We start from the raw sequence: 24,607 nt of genomic DNA, 5'->3' as shown, positions 1-24,607 counted from the left end.
ATGCTTGGGATCAGTAGGATGTTTGTGTATCAGACTATTAAGCATTATAAAAATGCAGATGTATTGGACCACCAGACGTATCAGACCATGCTGCATAAGGACACAACAGCTTATGAAGGATGTGAAGGCATGCCTCTGCCATAATTCTGTGAGAACACAGAAAGTGATGTTGCGAGAGATGGATGTTTCGCAGAGAATGATTTCATGTGTATTAACTGATGACCTGGAGATAAGAGTCTATCGTTGTTCTACTGGACACTTCCTAATACCACAACTTATGCGGCAGAAGGTGATAAAATCAAAGACGCTTCTCCAGCAGTACATGAACAACAGACATAGCGATATCCTCTTCACAGAGGAGATTTTCACCATTGAAGAGTCGTTTAACTGCCAATATAATTGGGTATATGTCTCAGATGGTTGCACAGAACATGCCATAGCACCCAGGATTCAGAGAGGTCATCATCCCCACATCATTGATGGTTTGGTGGTGGTGGTTGGGGGGGGGGTGATGTATCGAGAGGGTATCCAAATTGCATTTCTGCAAGACAGGGGGTCAAAAACTCTGCCAAATTTCATGATACTGTGTTGGAACCTGTGGTATGGCTCTTGCACAACACCTTGTTTCATGGTAGGCAGTGGACCTTCCAACAGGACTCAGCCTCTGCACACAAGGTGAGGACCACATAACAGTGGTTGGAAGTGAATGTGCCCAACCACATATTGCCATCTGATTGGCCATCTGGAAGTCTTGATCTGAATCCATTGGACTTCAAATTGTGGTTCAGAGATTGAGAAAGTAGCTTACAACGACAACTGCATCGCCAGACTGAAGTTGGATTAGAGGTAAGCAGTGGCAGTGTTTCTTTCTGTTGGATGTTGTGTATTCCACTATCAGTATGTGGCCTCTCAGACTTTGGACATGTGTAGGCAAAAGGGGGACATGTCGACCACTGAGTGCTGCTATATGTATGTTATAAACATGATTTGTATGTGCTGAAAGCTGTAAATGATTTACTGATAGATTAAAGGTTTATGCACTGTTCAAGTTGTAATAGTATTTATGGCTAGACCAGATACATAGTTATTATCTATATAATATAATATATATTTTGCATAATATACTATATATAATATGTAACTACTGTATATGTGAATAGCTTCATTTCTCCTTTCAGAATATTTAAGAAAGACCCCTATTGAAATATATTTGAACATACATGAGTGGTCTGAAAAGTTCTAAGCAATGGTCCAGCGCTATTATCCTGTGTCTGTAGTGGTCCTCAGTAAGATCTTCAAAATACCCCTCCACAGCTGCAATCAACTCTTGATTCAAAGGAAAAACGCTGAACCAGTGAGGAAAATTTCTGGTTTTGGGAAGAGATAGAATTCAGAGGGAGTCAAATCTGGGGAATAGGGTGGATGTTCCACCAATTCATAGTACAGATCCCTTAATTTTCCCATTACCAAAACACCTTTCTGGGCAGGTGCATTGTCCTGATGAAAGATGATTTTTTTCTTCTACAAACCGGGTCTTTTCTCACGAATTTTTTCATCTAGTCTCTGGTTAAAAGATCGGAATAATATTCCCTGGTTATTGTTTTACCCTTTTCAAGATAATTAATAAACAAAATGCCTTCAGCATCCCAAAACACCAATGCCATGACCTTGTCTTCTTTGGTCCTGAACAACCAGCTTCTGTCTACTGTTTTGACTGTTGTTTAGATTCTAGTGTGTACTAGTGAATCCAAGTCTCATCCATAGTAATAAATCGACACACAAAATCAGTTTTATTCTTGTTAAAACACTCCAATCACTGTTCAGAGATTTTCGTGCGAGTGCATTTTTGATCTGCGTGGCAAATATCTTGTGCAAAGCTTTTTCATTTGCAGTTCTTCATGCAAAATGTATACAACACATTCTTTTGAAATGCCTATAGTCTCAGCAATTTCACGCACTTTGACTTGCCAGTCAACCAATACCATATGGTGCACTGATCAATGATTTGTGTGCCACTTCATAAAGGAGGTGATTGAACTCAAGCATCAAACTATAGGCCTATCTGTGTGTCAGGTGTTGTGGTTAAGTTGTGGGAGAAGCTTGTGAGAACTAGGATTCAGAATTGGGTTGACAACAGTGGTATTATCTTTCATGGACAGCATGGATTTCCTAAAGGGAGGTCATGTTTTAGTAATCTACTTACTTATTACAATAAGGTGACTGCTTCCATTGACAGAGGAGAAGGATATGCAGTAATATACTTAGATTTCGCAAAGGTTTTTTGATAGATTACCGCATGATAAGTTGATAGTCAAACTAGAGTGGATGGGGTTCAATATCAGATTGGTGCATTGGATTGGAGACTGTCTATCTGATAGGTATCAACAAGTTGTGTATGGGGGAGCGATATCGAGGAAAAGGAAAGTTACTAGTGTTGTGCCTGAGGGGTCTGTTTTAGGGCCATTGCTGTTTAACTTGTATATTAATGATATTGGTGAAGATTTGGATGGATATATTCAGTTGTTTGCAGATGATGCAAAGTTTGGACGAACCATGAAGAGTAAAGAAGATGTTGTGGCCTTACAAGAAGACTTGAATAAATTGAGTGATTAGGAACGGGAATAGGGATGTGAGTTCAATGTTGCAAAATGTAAGGTTTTAAAATTCGGAAAACAAAAATGGGATGCAAAATTTGTGCTTGGTGGGATATATTGTTGGAGGTGGAGGAAATAAGAGATCTGGGGTGATAGTGGATAAAAATCTGAAATTTAGGGGACACAGCCAAAATTGTGAAGACAAAATAAAGGCTTGTGGGAATGATGTGGAGCACTGAAGTGTAGAAGTAGGGAGATTCTTGTTCCGTTGTATAAGGCTTTGATTAGACCACACATGGAATGTTGTGCCCAGATTTGGTCACCTGGTTTTCAGAAGGATGAAGAGATGTTGGAAAATGTCCAAAGGTGATTGACTAAGGTAGTTTCTCACCTCTGGAATGTCGAGTATGAGGAAAGATTGAGAAGATGTAATTTGCAGAGTCTGGTGGACAGGAGGAAGAGGGGGGAGATATGATAGAGACCTACAAGTTGGTAAGGGATTGTTATAGGATCAATGCTGGAGAAGTTCTACGGAAAATAGTGGGAGATCAGGGGAGAACCAGAGGTCATTCCCGGAAACTGTATAAAGAGGGTGTGAGTAGGGGAGTGAAGACAGTTTTTTTTCGTGCAGAGTTGTGAATGATTGGAATGCCTTGCCTGAGAGTGTGGTGTCTGCAAGGAGTTTGAATGTGTTCAAGGCATTGTATGATAAGCTGTGTGTGTGATAAAAGATGAGTCCCAGATGAGTCTTTGACTCCATGAGGTCTTGGGGTAATAATAATAATAATAATAATAATTTCTGGTGTTGTTACACTTTTTGGACGTCCTACACGTGGATCATCTTCAAGGCTGGTATGGTCACATTTAAACTTGGCAGCCCATTTCTTAATTGTCAAAAATGAAGGAGGAGAGTGCCCATAAACTTTTACGAACTTCGAATGAATTACTTTTGGCATTAAACCTTCTTTTACAAAGAATTTTATAACTGCACGATGCTCATTTTTATCCATTTCAAAGGATAAAAAGACAGCACTTTGGCTTTCAACAGCTGTATAAAAAACACTACTTGATAGAATGACTTGCAATTTCACATCGATACTTATGACAGATGCACCAATTTAGAAAAAAAAATCTTGCCAATAGTGTTGCCGTTTATGGTTGAAGCCAAGAACTTTTCAGACCACCCACGTACTACTAACTGCACATTGTAATACTGAAATTCCAAATGTTAATTACCATTTTGTTATATTTCAGTAATTGAAGAAGCCAACTGGTTAACTCTTTCTGATGACATTCACAAGCCAGGGGATGGATTTGATGCTGTAATCTGTCTTGGCAATTCTTTTGCTCATTTACCAGATCTCAAAGGAAATCAAGAAGATCATAAAACAGCTATTAAGAATTTTTGTGAGATGATTAAACCTGGAGGATACCTTCTTATTGACCATAGAAACTATGATTATACAATTGAAACTGGACTTACCCAGTCTGAGAATATCTATTATAATGTAAGTATTATTATATGTGCAAGTAATGAATAATTCCTGCTGCATTCATAAAAGCATACTTTTCTTTATACTGCTTTATATTTACTTTATATGGAAAGAACTGGAGGAGGCCTTTGTCCAGTAGTGGACAGAAAATGACTGAAAAGAAGAAGATACTTTTACAGACCACAATATGTATCATACCTTACCTTGAACATATTCAGCGAAAGAGCATTCATTACCCATTCTGTAACACATTTCCCTCATTCACCACTTACCATGAAACCAATCTTCTTTTCACTTCTTTAGTCACAAGATACTTATACATTTTCCAGGGATAACCACTTATTCTTTCCCTGCACTGATTGTTGTTGTTGTTATGTTCCATTGAGTTGTTTTTGACTCCTGGTGATCCCCTGAACATGCATTCTCCATTCCGATCTGTCCCTGACCATGTCTTTCAGAATTTCCAAGCACACTCAAATTGCTTCTTTAACTCCATCCACCCATCTAATTCTTGGTCTTCCTCTTCTCCTGCTTCCATCAACTTTAGCAAGCATTATCATCTTCTCCAGACTGTTTTGCTCGCATAATATGTCCGAAGTTTGACAATTTTTGCTTAATGATCATAGCTTCGAGGGAGCAATCTGGCTTTATTCTGTCTATCACTGATTTATTGGTTTGCTTTGCAATCATGGTAGTCTTAGTAAGCGTCTCCAAACCCATAATTCAAATGTATCTATCGTCCTTCTTTCATTCTTTCTCAAGGCCCAACTTTCACATGCATACCACAGGGAATACCATTGCTTTCACGATTTTGATTTTTGTAGCAAGGCTAATATCTTTATCTTTAAAGATCTTGCTTAAATTTGTCATTGCTTTCTTTCCGAGTAATAATCTTCTTCTAACCTTCTTCAGTACAATAACCATCTTTATCAATTTGGGATCCTAAGAGCACAAAATTGTTAATTGCTTCCATTTTCTCCCCATCTACTTCAAAATCATTAAGTTCACATGTTGCGATAACTTTTGTCTTTTTGAGGTTAAGTTTAAGACCATATTTAGCACTTTCTTCTTTAGCTTTCATAATAAATTCATCCAAATCTTCTTTGCATTCTGCTAGCAAGGTGGTATCATCTGCATACCTCAAATTATTAATATTTTTTCCACCAATTTTAATTCCAACTGAAGACTCTTCCAGCCCTGCCATTCTTAAAATGTATTCACTGTACAAGTTAAACAGGTACGGAGATAAAATACATCCTTGTTGTACCCCTTTACCTATTGTGAAATATTCAGTTTCTCCAAGATCTGTTCGGACAGTAGCTTCTTGTTCATAATAAAGATTCCTCAGAAGGATAATGAAATGCTCTGGGACTCCCATTGTTCTTAACACATTCCACAGTTTCACATGATCTACAGAGTCAAAAGCCTTGCTGTAGTCAAGGAAACAGAGGTAGACATTCTTTTGATATTCCTGTGCTCTTTCTATTATCCATCTCACATTGGCAATTTGATCTCTTGTTCCTCTGCCATTTCGAAATCCTTCCTGTTCATCTGGCATTTCTCTCTTCATGAATGGTTCCAGTCTTTTCTGAATGATCTTAAGTAAGACTTTACTTGCATGAGAAATCAGTGCTATAGTTCTGTAATTTTCGCACTCTCTTGCATCGCCTTTCTTCAATAAAGGTATATAAACTGATTTTTTCCATTCCCTAGGCCATGTAGTTATGATCCAAATTCGCTGACATAGAGCTGTTAAAATTTTAACTGCCTCTTCTCCCAGGGCTTTGAGCTCAATGGGTATTCCATCTTCTGCTGGTGCTTTCTTACTGGATAGCTGTTGCAGTGCCCACCTCACTTCACTCCCCAGTGGTACTGGCTGCTGTGTATAATCCTGCTCTTCAAATTTCTCAGTAATTTTGGAGTCCTTTCTGTATAGGGCTTCTGTATACTCTTTCCATCTTTCTTTGATGTCTGCAGCTTCTGTAAGATATCCTTTGTGTTAACTTTTCAATATTGTCACCTTGGCACCAAACTTCCCTGTTAGTTCTCTGATCTTTTTGAAAAGATCTGTTGTTTTTTCTTGTTTGTTGTTCCTTTCTTGTATTGGTCTTCTATTTGTTGGTATTCCTGCACTGATTACCCTATGCATTATTATTATTATTAACATCTAACCTCTATGCAGTTAGGATTCATTGTGGGAGGTATACATTATCACACAAAGCTCATCCAATCATGCCTTAAACTGATTCGATGTGTCTACATTCACAACACGCTCAAGCAATGCATTCAGCTCACTAACCACTCTGTGTAAAGACCCTTTACTCACTCCTCTGCTCATACCCTCCTTATGCAGTTTCCAGGAATGACCTCTTATCCCCCCCCCTCTCCCATTCTATGAAAAATTTCTTCCATTCCAACCTGATGACAACCCCTGACTAACCCATATGTCTCGATCATATCCCCCTCCTATTCACGAGGCTTTGCAATTTACATTATCTCAATCTTTCCTCATACTCCACATGCCAGAGACCACTGACCACCTTTGTGAATCTTCTCTGGACCCTTTCTAGCATATCTTCATCACCATAATTCTAGTAGCAAGGCTTATACATTGATCATACATAACTGGTAATTAGTTTACGGAAATAACAATGCACATAAGGAATATTAATTAAAGGTAACTTTAATAAATAACTTCTATATTTCGGCAACGTCACATTGCCATCTTCAGGAACATAAAGATATGGTATGTGCACGCAGGCACTAACAAAAGCAAATGAGGAAGAAAGCAAGAAACTAATTTTGTTCCTAAAGTCCTAATGGTGGGCTAATTTAGTTGACTTGGCAGTTGGGCTGAAGTTCTCAAAATGTAAGTCTCCCAAATTTGGGGTAGTTTCATGCACCCAAATTTGTTCAGGTTAGGAACGTTTTGTAGAGCTGCTGAAGATTCCTTGAATAATCTCTCGTATTTAAACTTGCTGCGGTGTATTATTTTTGTTTTCTTCCAACAAATTCTATGGTGGGTATCTAAGGCATGGTCTGCCAGCCCAGAGCGGCTGTACTGGTGAAACCGGATGTAGTCTTTGTGTTCTGAAATCCTGATATTTGTTGTTCTGCCTGTTTGGCCAAAGTAGGACAATTTGCAGCTGCAAGGGACCTGGTATACACCAGGCAGGTCTAGGGGAAGTGGTTGGTCTTTGGTAAAGCAGATAAGAGATGCCAATTTTTTATATGGTCTATAATAAGAAGTCAGGTCATATTTTTTGAGGATATTGGTTATTTTCTCAGAGGTGCCCTGGATGTAGGGGATGGTGATAGATTTGGTGTAATCTTTATTGTGGAGGGGGGGGGGGTTGTGGTTTACTGGTTTGAGTATTTTTTGGATTTTTTTTGGGTTGAAAGGCTAAGAAATAGGCTAAGAAAGTGTTGTGGATGTGGTTTAGTTCAGTAGTTAGGGCCTTGTCATCTGAGCAGATGAATTTTGCCCTGTTATATAGTGTTTTTATAACCCCATATTGTTGTGAGGGGGGGGGATTGCTGGTGAATGTATCTGCCAGTATGGGTGGGTTTTCTGTAAACAGAGAAAACCAAAGATCCATCAAGCTGGCAGGTGATTACAGTGTCTAGGAAGGGGAGGGTGTTGTTTTCCTCTTTTTCTAAGGTGAACTGGATTCTGGGGTGTTGGTTGTTTAAGTGTGTTAGGAAGGAGTGGGGTGAGTCTGAGCCATGTGGCCAAATAGCAAACACATCATCCACGTAACGAAGCCAAATAGTGGGTTTTTGTGGGGCGGAGTTTAAGGCTTTCTCTTCAAAGGTCTCCATAAAGAAATTGGCCAAGGGTGGGGAAAGTGGTGAACCCATGGCTGTCCCATCTATCTGTTTGTAGATAGAGCTCATCCAAGCCAAGTTTCCTCCCGATATCTCAGCCTTATTTGAGATCACTATGAACTCAGGCTATTTCGTTTGGCAAGGAAAGTTCTACAAACAGATAGAGGGGACAGCCATGAGTTCACCACTTTCCCCACCCTTGGCCAATTTCTTTATGGAGACCTTTGAAGAGAAAGCCTTAAACTCCGCCCCACAAAAACCCACTATTTGGCTTCGTTACGTGGATGATGTGTTTGCTATTTGGCCACATGGCTCAGACTCACCCCACTCCTTCCTAACACACTTAAACAACCAACACCCCAGAGTCCAGTTCACCTTAGAAAAAGAGGAAAACAACACCCTCCCCTTCCTAGACACTTTAATCACCTGCCAGCTTGATGGATCTTTGGTTTTCTCTGTTTACAGAAAACCCACCCATACTGGCAGATACATTCACCAGCAATTCTCCCCCCCCCCACAACAATATGGGGTTATAAAAACACTATATAACAGGGCAAAATTAATCTGCTCAGATGACAAGGCCCTAACTACTGAACTAAACCACATCCACAACACTTTCTTAGCCAATGGCTATAACCCCAAAAAAATCCAAAAAATACTCAAACCAGTAAACCACAACCACCCCCCTCCACAATAAAGATTACCAAATCTATCACCATCCCCTACATCCAGGGCACCTCTGAGAAAATAACCAATATCCTCAGAAAATATGACCTTACTTCCTGTTACAGACCATATAAAAAGTTGGCATCCCTTATCCGCTCTACCAAAGACCAACCACTTCCCCTAGACCTACTTGGTGTATACCAGGTCCCTTGCAGCTGCAAATTGTCCTACTTTGGCCAAACAGGCAGAACAACAAATATCAGGATTTCAGAACACAAAGATTACATCCGGTTTCACCAGTACAGCTGCTCTGGGCTGGCAGACCATGCCTTAGATACCCACCATAGAATTCGTTGGAAGAAAACAAAAATAATACACTGCAGCAAGTTTAAATACGAGAGATTATTCAAGGAATCTTCAGCAACTCTAAACAACTTTCCTAACCTCAACAAATTTGGGTGCATGAAACTGTCCCAAATTTGGGAGACTTACATTTTGAGAACTTCAGCCCAACTGCCAAGTCAACCAAATTAGCCCACCAGAGGGCACCATTAGGAGTTTAGGAACAAAATTAGTTTCTTGCTTTCTTCCTCATTTGCTTTTGTTAGTGCCTGCGTGCACATACCATATCTTTATGTTCCTGGAGATGGCAACGTGACGTTGCCGAAATATAGAAGTTATTTATTAAAGTTACCTTTAATTTATATACTTTATATGCGTTGTTAATTCCATAAACTAATTACCAGCTTCATCACCATAAAAATCCAGTGACCAAATCTGTGCAAAATAATCCATATGAGGCCTGATCAAGGCCTTATACAATAGCCATAATCTTGCTCTCTTTCTGCACGTCAAGGTCCTCTACATCAGTGTTTCTTAACCACCCGGCTGCAGCCCAGTACTAGGCTCTGGCATCAGTTATACCAGGCTGTGAGAGGTTCTCCTGGAATTTGTCATTTTAGTTTTCTAAGCATTTTTCATGAATAAATATTTTATAATGGAAATATTCTGAGGATAATAATATTCGTGAATATGTTGAAAAGCTCAGACCCAGAATGCCTGAATAACATCTGTGTAGCAAATGTTAGTGAGCAAGCTGCGTATTTTTAAACATAGAATTATTCATGAATGATTGGGAATTTTCAGACATCAAAATCTGTCAACATTCAGGAAAGGGAAAACCACTATTTATGACCGGTCATAAAAATGGCCTGCAAACTGATTACAACAATGGGTAGTGTATCCTCTGTTCTCGAACTGAACGAAATAACATCTGTGTTGCAAATGTCACATGTCAGTGACCAATCAGCAAGGAAGTATAAAGAAAATTTTTCCACTGAAATTGAAGATCAAGGCAGTCTTATCCGGTTCTCAAATCTAGTAATACTAGATTTCATAATAATATTATTTATAATATTATGATCAAATTTATATCACTTTTAACACAGATCCTAAAAAAAAATCTGGAATATGAGAAGAGATTGGCACTAAGATCCAAAGAAAATCCTAATGAATTTTTTAGCTATGTGGCCAGTAGGCGGAGAAACGATTGTTGAAGAATGACACTGCGGGATAAAAATGGGAATAGAGTGACTGATGCAGAGGACATAGTGGAGTTGTTCAATGAACACTTTATTGGAGTATTTCATTTTGGAGGAGGTTTTAATACTAGAGGGATAGGGCAGGTTCAGGGTTTAGAGGTGCAAGAGGAGAGTGCGTTCCAAATACTGATTACTCTGGATATCAATAAAGCTGTTGGACTGGATGGTATTTCACCACGGGTTTTGAGAGAATGTGCTAAAGAACTGACAGCTCCGTTGACCTGGATTTTCAATAAAAGTCTGGCTGTGGGAAAGGTACCCAGGGATTGGAAGGAAGGTAAGATAGTGCCGCTGCATAAGGACAGTAGCAGACTGGAAGTGTCTAATTATAGGCCTGTTTGTGTGTCATCAGTAGTTGTTAAGGTCTTGGAGAAATTAGTGAGGGACTATATACAGCATTGGGGGAGATGAGGGTAATGTTATCTATTAGAATCAACACCCCTTAACAAATCTGGATTTGTTAAGGGGTGTTCTTGCTTTTGTAATATAATTTCCTTTTATAATAAAGTGACAATAGCAGTTGATAAGGGAAAGGCATATACTGCCATTTTTTTGGATTTTGCAAAGCCTTTTGACAGGGTGCCATATGATAAGCTGATATTTAAGTTGCAGCACATGGATTTAAATGTCGGGTCAGTCAAATGGATTTAGAATTTGCTGATTGATAGGGATCAGAGAGTTGTGTATGGTGGGGCAATATCAAGGAAGCAGAAGGTCACAAGTGGGGTTTCATGGGGCTCTGTACTGGGACCTGTATTATTCAGCCTTTATATCAATGATATTGTCAATGGATTGCAAGAGGACATTCAGTTGTTTGCGGATGATGTGAAGCTGGGAAGGATTATCAGTAATAGTACAGATGTGGCAGCCCTGCAAGAGGATTTGAATAAACTAGACAGATGGGCAAATGAATGGGGGTATCAATTTAATGCAGCAAAACTGATACCCCCATTCTTGAGGTTTGGGAAACATCGATTGGAGATGCATACTCAATTGGAGGAGCTGTACTAGGGGAGATAGGGGAGACAAGAGATCTGGGGGTGATGATTGATAGAAAACCGAAATTCAGCAAGCATATTGCAAAGGTGGTGAGGATAACTCAGAGGATTTCTGCAATACTGAGAAGGACGCTGACCTGCAGAGATAAAAGAGTTATTATTCCATTGTATAAGACCCTGATCACATTTAGACTATTGTTCTCAGATTTGGTCCCCAGGATTTGAAGGGGATAAATAGAGGTGGATAACAAAGATGGTTTCAGGACTGTACAATATGAGTTATGAGAATCGACTGAGGGAATGTGGTCTGCAGAGTTTGGTGGATAGAAGAAGGAGAGGTGATATGATTGACACTTTTAAACTGTTGAGAGGCAGTTACAGGGTAGATATTGGAGAATTCTTTCACTTTGTGGAATGGCAGGAAAGAGTGATGACAAGGGACTATCCCTGGAAGTTACGAAAGGAGGCTGTGTGCAAGAGGGTGAGGAGTGGTTTCTTTGCATGGAGGGTGGTTGAACCTTGGAATGCATTGCCTGAGAGAGTGGTTGGAGTGGAAACGGTCAATGGGTTCAAAGAGTGGTATGATAAACTTTGTGTTTCCTAAAAACGACCTCCCACAATGAGTCTTTTGACTCCATGGAGGCCTGGGTGATGATAATAATAATAATAATAATAATAATGGTTATGAACCTAAGACAATCAAAAAAATCCTCAACACACCTCCTACAAGCATTTCACAAAAGCAAGATTTCAAGAACGCAATCACTCTTCCATACATCAAGAATGTTACAGACAAAATGACCAAATTACTAAACAAACATAACATTAAAGTTGCTTTTCTACCTCTGGAAAAAATTTCAAGATTTCTACATCCCCCAAAACCTCCACATCATCCTTTAAAAAAACCAGGTGTTTATAAAATTCATTGTTCCTGTGGCATCTGCTACATAGGCCAGACGTGAAGATCAGGGGAAATTCACATGAACGAACACCAAAAAGACATACAAAAAAGAAGAGAACACAAATCAAGCATACCATACCATACAACTTCCACTGGCCATAATGTACTCAGGCAAAAAACAAACATCTTACATTGAAAAAAATTGTTACGTAAGGAAATTTAAAGAAGCTGCAAACATGCTTAGAAAATTCCAACATAATGCAACAAAAACCATGGCCTAATTCTACACCAATTTTGGTCAGTATTGATAAAAAATATACCCAAGTCAGACCTCAAACAATGTGAATGTGAACAACAGAAACAACAGAATGTGACTGCAGCCAGCATTGTTCAAACTTAGCATTGCACTGAATCTGCATTTGGATATTTAATTTAATGAACAGTTAGACAGCCACAACTGCATAGGATGAACTATTTTGAGTCATTTCTCATTTCTTGTGTTTAAACTTTTAGTTACCTTTGACCCCTGAAGATGTAAGTCAAATGACTTACGAAACTTGTCGGATTTATTTTTTATTGTTATTTTTCTTAATAAACATGTGGTCCAGAAATTACCAGAATCTTTCTTATGAACTGCTAAACCACAGAAACCTACGCTTACAACTAGTAATACTGAATACCGTTTCTTTGCAAGTTCACAATGCAGTATGTAAATGCTTGTTTCAAAACCTGATTGCCATGATTTTTTAAAAGTGATAGGCCTACAGATTTAAATTTTAATATGAATAAGAGACAAGGAACTTTGTTATATATTAGAAACTGTTTCTAATTGATAAGAAAAGTGACCTGTCCCATTATTTTAATTTTTGTGTTAAGAAATCTTGTACTGAAGTGTTTGTGATGGAACAGATGGTGATTCATCCACCTCAAGCCTACAGAGCGATCACCTGGATGTACAAAAGGAGGGGAACTACCAACACACACGCAGAAGAGAAAGTCTGCATTTACTCATAAGTAGATGGACAGCTATTTAAAATTTTGTTTCATACAATGCCCTAACACTGACAGATTAAGATAACACTGACCATGAGCTCGAAGTGTCATTTGTGCTACTGTTCTGGGAAATGAAGCTATGAAGCCTTCGCAACTTACTCAACATCTCAACACAAAACTTTCCAATCTAGTTAACAAATGCATTGAATTCTTAATGCGTAAAAGAGATGCACTTAAAATAGAAAAGAAAATTATTTCCCAAACTTCAACCACTGACACTTCACTTCTGACAGCATCCTATTTAATATCATTGCAGATAGCTAAATGTAAAAAACCGTATTCCATTGGCAAAGAACTCATTAAGTTTTTTTTGATTGCTGCTTGTAATGAAGTATTAGGCCAGTCTACAGCAAGATATGGCAGAAGATCCAGAAATGCAACTCATTGAAAAAACTTAAAAAATTGAAATTGTTTGCATTACAACTGGATGAATCTACAGATATTCAGATCAACAGCATTTTATTTACATGTGTACGATATTTTGACCATGATGAAAGTGACATGAAGGCAGACATTTTAAGTGTTCCTGAATTACCTACGCACACTACAAGCAGTGAAATTTTTAAAGCTTTAAATGGTTTCATTGAAGAGAGAGGTCTCGAATGGAAAAATTGCATGGGAGTTTGTACTGATGGAACTGCCTGTCTTACAGTAGAAATTCAGGTTTAGTCACTAAAATTAAGGATATTGGGCAATAACTTATTGTGAATGCATTGCTACATTCATAGGCAAAACCTGGCCTCCAAAAAAATGGCACTGAGCTTAATGAAGTGCTGTCTTAATCTGTTAAAATTACTAATTATATAAAAAATAGTGCTTTAAATACAAAACTGTTAAAAGCATTGTGTGATGAAATGGGCTCTGATCATCAAAATATTTTCCATTTGGAAGTTCGTTGACTGTCCTGTAGTAAGTTCTCAAGAGGTTATATATTAGAAACTGTTTCTAATTGATAAGAAAAGTGACCTGTCCCATTATTTCCAGGATAAGAAATGGATAGCAAGGCTGGCATATCTCAGAGATAAATTTTCTTACATAAACAAGTTGAATTTAAAACTTAAAGATCCAGATACAACAATATTTAATGCTTGAAACAAGATTGAATCATTCAAAAAGAAACTCAAACTCTGGCTGAATATGATTGCAGAAAGAAAGAATGAAATTTGAAAGTTCATTTTTCACTTGGTTAGACTATAATAAATTTAGTTTAATCTTTTATCCAAGTGTGAGCAAACAAAGTTTGACCTGAAAATATCTTCAGGACTGAGGTAAGGTAGTACAACACCAGGCAACTTGCAGCAAAGGTGGATCAAGCTCCCAACTCCTTGTCTCAGTATCTCCCAAAATTAAAGATATTTTGGAAAAGATATTTTCTTGCAATAACTTGTCTTATGATAAATCTCAATCATATTATTATTATCCATTCACTCAGGTAAATTCCTTTACAAGCTGACAGGAAACTATAAATAATTATGAGTTCGAAGTAAGATTCATTAAAATCAGAACAAGCTTCCAAATCTTTGTTGTGACGTTCGATCTCAGGTTAGGTCACGTCTCGCTACACTCACTCCATTTTCCTTCTGGTTCCTTCTTCCTCTATCTCATAAATCCTCTCTTTTTTTCTCGCCCCAAACCACGAAATTATCACGTGATCGTTGTATAGTTCTCAATGCTAAGGCACGTGCTATCATGAAATAACTGTTTTCTGACAGCAGCCAATCAAATCACATTAGCATAGTCTATTAGAAATACTTTCACTTTCCGTAACAACAAATAAAATGTTACAGTTCACTTAGGATACATTTACAAGTTATATTAATAATTTATACAAGATAAAATAACTAAAAAAAATTTATAATTATTATTTCAATAAACAAATAATTAAGTGTTTAAATTACAATTTATTTAGGAGCAAACTTAGCTCAGGAAATGCAATTCATGTTAAATCATGAATGAAGTATTAATAAATTATAAAATTCTTCATTCACAATTTAACACAAGCATAAGTAACCTTCTGGGCAACTCGTAGTAAAGGTGGAGTAAGATCTAGTACACTTTTCTTAGTATTTTCTATAAAGTAAAGCACATCTCCTAGAGTACATGTATGATAAATAAGCCTTTGGCTCTCTATTTCAGTAATATGGTTTATTTATTTTCAGTTACAATCTAGAAATTATTGAACAAGGAAAAAAGAAACTAAACCATAGTATACTTAAATCGGAGGTCGAAGTATCTCTCAGATACAATTTACTGTCAAATATCACAAACTTTTACATAGAACTGACAGCAAAAAACAGTCGGAATATCACTTGTAATATATGAATGCACATGTTTTGTGCATTCATATGTTACAAGTGATAGTCATGACCTCCAAGTTGTACACCGAATTGTGTAAGAATATTTATATTAAATATTTCGCATATATCTGTCAGATCAGCTGTGAGCTCCACAGAGTTAAAGGTGCGTTAATCAAAACTCTTGCCACGTATATCAAGGGATTGCCACAATTAATTTCGCCGCGTTAATCAAATCCCGCATTAAGCAAAAAGGGATACCTGTATATAATTTCTTGGTATCTTTAATTTATAGTATAACCAAGTTAAAAAAACTTTCCAACAAACTAAGTTTAACTTTTTTCAATAACTTATAATTGTTTAAGGAGTGTCGCTAGTGAACATGGCAGTCGTGTTGAGCTATGCTAGAAAAAGTGTTTTTAAATTAAAGCATAGTGTGGCTTTTTGTCTCAAATTGCTTCGGTTGGATACAAGTGTCCTTTGGTGGTGTTATTGTTGAAACTTTGTTGTATATATTGTGTTTTTGCTGCTATTTGTTGCACTACTTCATCATCTAAAGATGGCGTCCAACAAGAGATGTACATTAGTGGCTCGGAGGACTTCTATACGAAAGTCTGGCTCTGCCTTGGATTTTTCGCAGTAGATGCATTGCAGAAACTGCTATATGTATGTGCCGAAGAATGTGAAGAATCTGTGGACTGCTTGGCTAAATGAGACGAATGAAAATGTCGACATATGTGAGAAGTGTTGGGATAGACTGGAGCAATTAGGAATGGAAGCAGACATCGGGACTGTAGCTGAAGAGCTTCAGCAGGAGTTTGTGAAAATGAAAAGTGACTTTCATCTCCTGGAAGAGGAATTGAAAGTGCTCGGTAAGGAGGTTCTGGAAATTAAAACTGAGTTAAATGTATTGAATAGAGAAATTAGGACTATGGAGATTACTTTAGCTGAAGTAACTAGAACAGGATTAAGTAAGGGAGAGTCTTTGATGAATGATGAAGTAATAAATAGTATGGGAGTGATTGGAAGTCGACATAATGAAAGCACAAGAGGTTTACAAGAAATGAGATGTCGTGAAAGTGAGGGAGTAAGTAAAAGAGCGTTGAGGGGAAAGTAATGAAACTGGGAGGTCATGCTGAATAGTGTAGAAAATGAGGCAGTGAATGATGCTTGTTTGGATTTGAATGAAGTTATAAGTGGTACAATATATGGTGATTCTATGATTAAGGGTTTGGAGAGCAGTATGCCTAGCTGGAGGAACAATAGAGAGAGTGACTTTACCAATAAAGAGAGGGCATGATGCAGAAAAGATGATAGTTGTGGTGAGTACAAATGACCTGAGTGGTAGTATTAATCGGATAGCAAAAGATTTAAGAACATTGTTAGATATCATGAAGAAGAAAAGTGTCAAAGGGAGGATACTACCTCATTTTGACAATTATGAGTTAAGTAGACAAGCGATGATAATGAATGATATGATTGCAAGAATGTGCAAAAAAAGTGATCTGGAATTTGTTGATGTCAGGAGTGTGTTTGAAGGCAAAAGACAGCTGTATGCAAGAGATGGGTTGCATCTGAACATGGAAGATCATAAGCGATCGAAGAAGTTGCTGTTTTCCGAACAAGTTGAAGTAATTGGGCAGGGAAACTTAAAATTGAAAAGGTTGAGTGTAAGAGGGAGAAACTTATGCAGTGAATGTATATTTATTGATCCTTATTCACAGAATAAATTGCAGAATAGAGTGGATAAAAATCGGCATGGGACTACTGAAATTAGTGACATGTATATCAGTTCTAAAGCTGGTACAAGAACTAAAGGGAATCTGCAATTTTTGTATACTAATGCTAGAAGCATTCAAAATAAGTGGGAAGAATTTTTGGCATTAGTCAGTGCAATCTCACCAAAAGTTGTAGGCATTAGTGAAACTTTGTGTGAAACAGAATTTGTAATTATTATTTGGTCGTCTCTTCTTTGCAGACGACCAAATAATAATTACAAATTCTGAAGATAACTTACAGAAAGCTATTTTAAATCTAAATGAGATATCCAAAGATTATGGTATGATAATATCAACGGAAAAATCAAAAACTATGGCCTTTAAAGGACAAGATCCAGCAAGAACCAAAATAGTATTAGATAACAAGATCTTAGAACAGGTGAATTCATTTAACTACCTAGGATGTATGATCACTTATGAAAATGAAAAAGATATAAACATAAAAATTGCAAAATATTTAAAAATAACAGGAGTAATTAACTCTATATTTAAACCAAACCTAGTTCAAAAACAAACCAGGCTAAAAGTATACAATACATTAGCCCTACCGGTCTTAATGTATGGAAGCGAAATCTGGACAATAAAACAAAAAGACAAACAAAGATTAACAACAGCAGAAACGAAGTTTATGAGAAAAACTGCAAAGTATATCCTATTTGATCACAAAAGAAATGAAGATATTATGAAAGAATTAAACCAAGAACCAGTAATTGAAAAAATTAAAAAATATAAACATAGATGGATGGAACACGTTCAAAGAATGAAAACAGAAAGATTACCAAAACAAGCCTTAAAGTACAAGCCATTAGGAAAAAGAAAACCAGGACGTCCTCTTAAACGATTCAACGATGACTTCTAAGGCCGGAACAGGCCATACTAGGCCTAAATCCTTGATATGTATGATGATGATGATGATGATTAGTGAAACTTGGCTGTCAGCAGAAGATGTGGTTACTGGAATTGAATGTGATGGATACAGTATTTTCAGGGAGGATAGAGAAAATCGAAACGGGTGGAGGAGTACTGCTGATGAGATGATGCTGGATGAGTTGCAGCCAAAGAAAGTAGTATATCACGAGGATAGACATGTACATGATAGTTCATTTGAGACAGTCTGGTGTGAATTCGTGACCAACACAACCAAATATACAGTTGGTTGCTGCTATAGGCCAGGGGGTACAGGGGGTGATATTGAATTCATGCATCAGCAAATTAGCGCAATGAGTGCAGGGTTAGTGATTATTATGGGAGAATTTTAATTATGGTGATATCAATTGGAAGGAGGAAATATCACATGGCAAAAAGGAAATAGAATTCATGCACCTTCTAAGAGATAATTACTTGAAACAGCACATAACTGAAGGGACTCATGGTGTGAGAGTGTTGGACCTGGTCATTGGTTCAGAGAACATATACATAAATAAGGTGTCCTTGTTACCTCCAATTGGTGAGAGAGCGATCATGTGGTATTGACTTGGGAGGTTGCAAAATTTGTGGATTTCTCTCTTAAGAAGGGGTATATATGGAACTACAGGTTAGGTAATTATAACAGATTTTGGAGTGAGCTTGCAGCCATTCCATGGCAGAACATATTGCAGGGGGAAGCTGTTAGCAGTGCATGGGATAAAATCAGCAGGTATCTGAGGAAGGCAATATCAGAATGTATTCCCATGGTCAGGAAAACAAACAACGTAGGCGTTAGATGGATGAGTAGCAGTATCAGGCTTGATCTGAAAAAAAAGAAAATGTTATGGAGATTTTTACAAGGAGAAAGGCGATCAGTATACCCATAAGCAGTACAAGGCTCAAGCTAGGAAGGTTTCCAGCATAGTAAGAAAAGCTAAATCTGATTATGAGAAGACCTTAGCCAAGGAGATCAAGGTAATCCCAAAGAGTTCTTCTGCTATGTGGCAAGCAAAAGGAAGGATAACTTTAGTGGGTGCTGATGGTATTGACGTGACCAATTTAGATGTAATAGTACACTTACTGAGTGATTACTTTTCAAAAGTCTATCACACAAGTGAGGATATCACATGGCAAATACCTGTAGCAATATCCACTGTGAGAATTGAAGTTAATAAATCAGAGGTACTTAGTATATTGCAGAATTTAAATGCAAACACTGCTGTAGGTTTAGATGGAGTATCAGCTCAGGTGTTGCATGCATATGCAAAGGAATTGTCAGCACTTGGTTATTTAACATAAGTTTGAACTCTGGTATGGTCCCTAGGGAGTGGAAGGAAGGCAAAGTAGTTACTTTGCATAAAGGTGGCTCTAAGACTGCGATAGTTAATTACAGACCAATCATCATCACTGTGGTGGTAAAAGTATTGGAAAAGTTGGTTAAAGAAAGAATTCAAGAATGGGTGAATTACAATATGATACTCTGTAGGGGCCAACATGGTTTTATTAAAGTTCGATCTTGCCTGAGCAATTTATTAACTTTTTATAATAGAATGACATCTGAGTTGGACAAGGTAAATGGCTACACAGTGGTACTTCTGGATTTTGCTAAGGCTTTTGACAGGATACCCAATGGAATACTGTTGCGCAAATTGGAGCAGATAGGGATGGATACTAAACTGGTTATATGGATCAGGGAGGGAGAGATACCAGAAAGTGGTCTATGGAGGAGCAGAGTCCAGGATGAGACAGGTGACCAGTGGTGTGCCTCAGGGCTCTGTGCTTGGGCTGTTATTGTTTAATTTGTACATAAATGATATAGGAAATGGCTTGAAGGGAAATATTCGGTTGTTTGCTGATGATGGAAAGTTGGGTAGCGCAATAAAAAATCAATCTGATGTTGAGAGTTTGCAGGATGATTTAAATAAGCTGGCAAAATGGGCAAAAGGTAATGGATGTCAGTTCAATGTGGAAAAGTGTAAAGTTATGCATTTTGGGATTAAAAGATTACCAGCTGTGTACTACATTGATGGAATGGTACTCCAAGAGATTGATGAGGCTAGGGACTTGGAGGTGTTGGTGGATAGGGAGATGAAGTTTAGAGGACACATTGCTAAGGTGTCCAAGATTGCACATAGGATTACTTGGTTATTTAAGAACACACTAACATCCAGAGATTAAGAGGTTATTATTCTCCTTTATAAAGCATCGATACTTCCACATTTGGATTACTGTGCTCAAGTCTGGTCACCTGGATTCCTTGGGGATGAGGAGGTTGTGAAGAGGGTTCAGAGGAAAGTGACTAAGTTGGTGAGTGATGTAAAAAATGCTCCCTACATTGATAGATTGTGGATTGCAGAGGTTGGTTGATAGGTAGAGAAGAGAGGATATGATAGAAACATTTAAATTACTTAAAGGTTTTTATAAGATTGATGCAAAGGAAATATTTCAGCTGTGTTATAGTGATGGAAGAACAAGAGGTCATCCCTGGAAGTTGAGGAAAAGTGTGGTTAACAAGGGTGTGAGAGCGAGGTTTTTCGCTTGGAGGGTGGTGAATGAGTGGAATGCATTGCCTGACTCAGTTGTGAGTTCTTCGTCTATAAATGAATTCAAGATGAGATATGATAGATATTGTTTTGATAGTTTGGGTCTCCCGTGATCAGTCTACTGACTCCATGGAGTTACCCGTAATAATTATAATAATTACTGTGTTAAAGTGCTATGTTTTTAAATTAAAAAGTCATCCCTGGAAGCTGTATAAGGAGGGTATGAGCAGGGGAGTGAGTGAGAAGCAAGCAGGGGCGAATGCTGGCCTTGAAATTCACGCTTGCTCTTGTTATCATTCAGGGAGGGAGAGGTGTGATTGAAGTCTGATTAATGGAATAATGAATTACTGACCACTTAAAACTATATATTTAGAAATTTATGTACATTTAATCATACAAATACAACATTTTACAAATGATATTCTTTCTTTTTCAATTTAGCTACTTGAATACAAATTCTACCCTATGGTTCTTCTTTATGAACTGGTCAATAACATTGTCATAAAAAGTTGGTTGTAACTTAATTTTCCCAAGCAATATGCTCACTTGTAAAGGCTGGCTGAAGCTCACTGGCTAGAGTAGTGGTCACCAAAGTGGTCGATATCGCCCCCAGGGGTCGGTATAACTTTGTTAAGGGTCAATTGGGGGTCGATAGAAAAATATAAGACATCATTGTACGGGTAATATTTAATTCGGGTAACTTGGATTACCTCCATCCTGAATGACAACGCAATTAAGAGTGAATCGTGGGAACAGCGACAAGAATAGGACCTGTAAGATGGAGCAAGGTTATGAAAATAGTTACGGAGGCCAATCAAGTAGGCCAAAATGACGTATTTACCAATAAACGGATGTAGTGGTTCCCACCCAGCCGGCATGGAAGGAGCGACATTGCAACACGTGCGCGGTTGCTTATTTACTTATACTTACACATATTCGAAACCAGTCTCATTTTTGCGCATCGACATACAAGTGAGTGTTAATGTTCTAAAATTCATCGACATACATATTAGGTAATATTAAAATTACGTAATAGTAAAATAGAGGGATTCGATAAAAAGTCAAGAAACTCTTGAAGGGGTTGACGGTCAAAGAAGTTTGGTGACCCCTGGGCTAGAGCTACGTTGACTGCGTATGGCTTGTGTTTAAGCAACAGAGTGCGACGATGTGAAATGGCTATGCACACGCGCATGAAATCACAGTGCTGCTGCGAGGACCTGGACGCTCCTATAACCAAGCAAGCCAAGGTAGTTGACTAGAAGAGCAAGCATCGGCCTTCGATACACAATGCAAAGCTCAATTATTGCTGCGCAAGCTTAAGACATCTTCTGTCTACAAAAATAAAAGTTTAAATGGGATGCATATAAATGCATGCATTTATTAACAAATAAATATTACTTCTTCTCAATTAATGAGCTTGCGCAGCAAGCATGGAGAATTCGCCCCTGGAAGCAGGTTTTTTGCATGCAGAGTTGTGAATGATTGGAATGCCTTGTCTGAGAGTGTGGTGTCTGCAGAGAATTTGAGTGAGTTTAAAGCATGATATGATCAGCTGTGTGTATTATAAAAGGACCTCTTAGATGAGTCTTTGACTCCATGGGGTCTTGGGTAATAATAATAATAATGTATTTGGTTTGAATCAGACTCAGTGCATGCCTTCAGTGTGATGTCATCATGTGTGGTCAGTCCTCTCATGGAATACATGACCATCATGCAAATTTTCTGAACTTTTTTTATGAGCTGTGCATTCAGTCTATCTTGCTATTTTCTTGTGTAACATTTGTATCCAGTTTATACTCAAATGTACTCGTATGTTTTTTTTTATTAATTTTTGGTCACCTTATATTACCACATAATTCCAAAGATTCAGAGTTCTCCTGTTTTTTATTATTATTATTATTATTATTCATTCATTCATTTATTTGTCTTATAAAAAAAGAATTTACCAGGCCGCAGTCTCACAAAAGTTGAGAACCGCTGCTCTACATCATTGTCATTATCCAATGTAATATCTTCACAACTTGTGCAAGTGGCCCCTGAATTTCAACTCCTTGTCCACCACCATTCCCAGATCTCTCATCTCCTCTACCTCCTTTAAAATTTCCCCACTAAGTGTACACTTTGCATCCCATCATTGTTTACCACATTTCAATGCATCTCTCCTAATATCTCAAAATTTTCGAAATATAACTCAAAATAATAACCTTTCAAAATATCTCCCCTATATCCATTTGACTCTACCAATTTGTATGTTTCAATCTTTTCCTCCTGTCTATCAATGAACTAACCAATGTCAAAAACTCCAACCCCTTGTTCTGAATGCTCCTAGCATTAGTGTACATAAAGTGCAAAATCCCCTTAGGCCTACCTACTGCTACCTTGATACTTTATACTAGCTATCCCATTCTGGTTTGTTGCCAGTGGTACTAACTTAGTCATTTTATGCACATTCTTACACACAATTGTCTCACTGATATCTGCATATCCATTCAACAGCTTCCACTTAAAAGCTCTAGTGCCCCTGATTTTGCACATCCACTTTCACTACATTCAAACAGCTCTTTTTTCAGACTCTGAATATTAGGTCCATTTAGATGCAAACCATCTTTCTTGCATAAGTCCTTTCACCCATCAAACTCTGCATCAATCCTCATGCATGTTTGCTCATTTGCTTTTTTATGGCCCTCCTTCTCAGCTCAACTCTGTCATACTGTGGCAACAAACTCACTATCTTAACTTTCACACTTTTTTCTTTTGTACTTCCAGTAATTCTTTCATGTCCTCTCTCTCATGTCATACTTTTCTCCTTTCAAATCATTCATTCCAGTCAAAGCAATCAGGTCTTTCACTTTACCCTTTTGCACTCTAATAGCCTCGCCAACATCATTCATTTTTGCACTCAGGGAGAACAGTTTGGTCAGTCCCTTGCCAATCACACCTCTTGTGATAGAAATGTTGTACAAGACTTGCTCCTTGATTTTTCTTTCTCTCTCAGTCAAGCATTTCCTTCCCTTTTCTTGCACTTCTTTCTTTCTAATATCAGCTGACTCACTCACCAAACATTTCTACATTTGTTGCAGCTCCCACTTTGTCCTGTGTATCACTCTGCATGCCTCGATTTCTCCCTCATTATGGCCAACTCTTCATTCTTTACATTCATCATACTACTACTATTCTTTTGATCAACACTTTTACTCTCTCTCTCAATCATGTCACTTTTAACCCCCTCTTTCAATCCTATCTGCTGTTACACTATCACAGACATTTTCACACATATTCTGTTCCATCCACTGCTTCACTCTTGTGACCTAACTCACACTTTTGACCCATGCTTTTGTAGCATTTTTGGCACACTTTCTCACCCCTATCACTTTCAAACTATTGTCATTGTATTTCATGTTGGAAGAGTTGGGAGTAGCACTGAATGCAGATGGGAAGAAAGAGTAAAGGCTGGCAGTTCAAGTATGTGAAGTGCTTAGAATTCTAAGTAAGCTAGATGTTAATAAGACTGTAAGACCAGATAGGATATAATATACAAAGGAGCCTGACAGTGCTCTTGCTTGGGTGTTTAACATGCCGTGCAACAGAACAATTTCAGAAGAGGGAAAAATATTGCTGCTGCCTACGGGAGAATCCAAGTCAGTGGTGTTACACTATAGCCAGTTTGTTTATAAGTTCTGGTGGTGAAGCTGATTTGAGACAGAATACTAACTTGGATTAATAAGAATGGACATCTTTCTAGAGAACAGCATAGTTTGTTAAGATATCTTGTTTCAATAACATGATTATATTTTATAATAAAATGACAAGTGTATTAGAGGATAGTTACAACTATGGAAATTTTTCTCAAAGACAGTTGATAAAAAACCATGACAAACTATCTGAAATTGAGTACCATGAGGATGAATGGTCAGTCAGTAGCCTTGTTATATAGTTTGTTAGTCAACAGAGT

The 24,607-nt window shown here is 37.8% G+C and overlaps 2 protein-coding genes across 2 annotated transcripts in view; one reads left to right on the top strand and one right to left on the bottom strand.

Moving 5' to 3' along the window:
- Window positions 1–24,607, bottom strand: part of Hsp83 (Heat shock protein 83) — a 140,073-nt gene that overhangs the window by 46,030 nt on the left and 69,436 nt on the right. The window lies entirely within an intron of this gene.
- The window catches only part of Gnmt (Glycine N-methyltransferase), a 102,105-nt gene that overhangs the window by 27,330 nt on the left and 50,168 nt on the right, over window positions 1–24,607 (top strand). Inside the window, exon 3 of the mRNA XM_090400364.1 lies at window positions 3,849–4,102. Within this exon, the coding sequence (XP_090256490.1) occupies window positions 3,849–4,102 (254 nt within the window). The remainder of the gene's footprint in view (window positions 1–3,848; window positions 4,103–24,607) is intronic.

This window comes from Typopeltis vanoorti, chromosome 11 (assembly GCF_054136105.1).
Source record: "Typopeltis vanoorti isolate ZY-2024b chromosome 11, IOZ_Tvanoo_1.0, whole genome shotgun sequence".
NCBI classification, from domain to species: domain Eukaryota; kingdom Metazoa; phylum Arthropoda; class Arachnida; order Uropygi; family Thelyphonidae; genus Typopeltis; species Typopeltis vanoorti.
The sequence above is the reverse complement of the archived record's forward strand: the minus strand, read 5'-3'. Positions and strand labels throughout refer to the sequence as shown.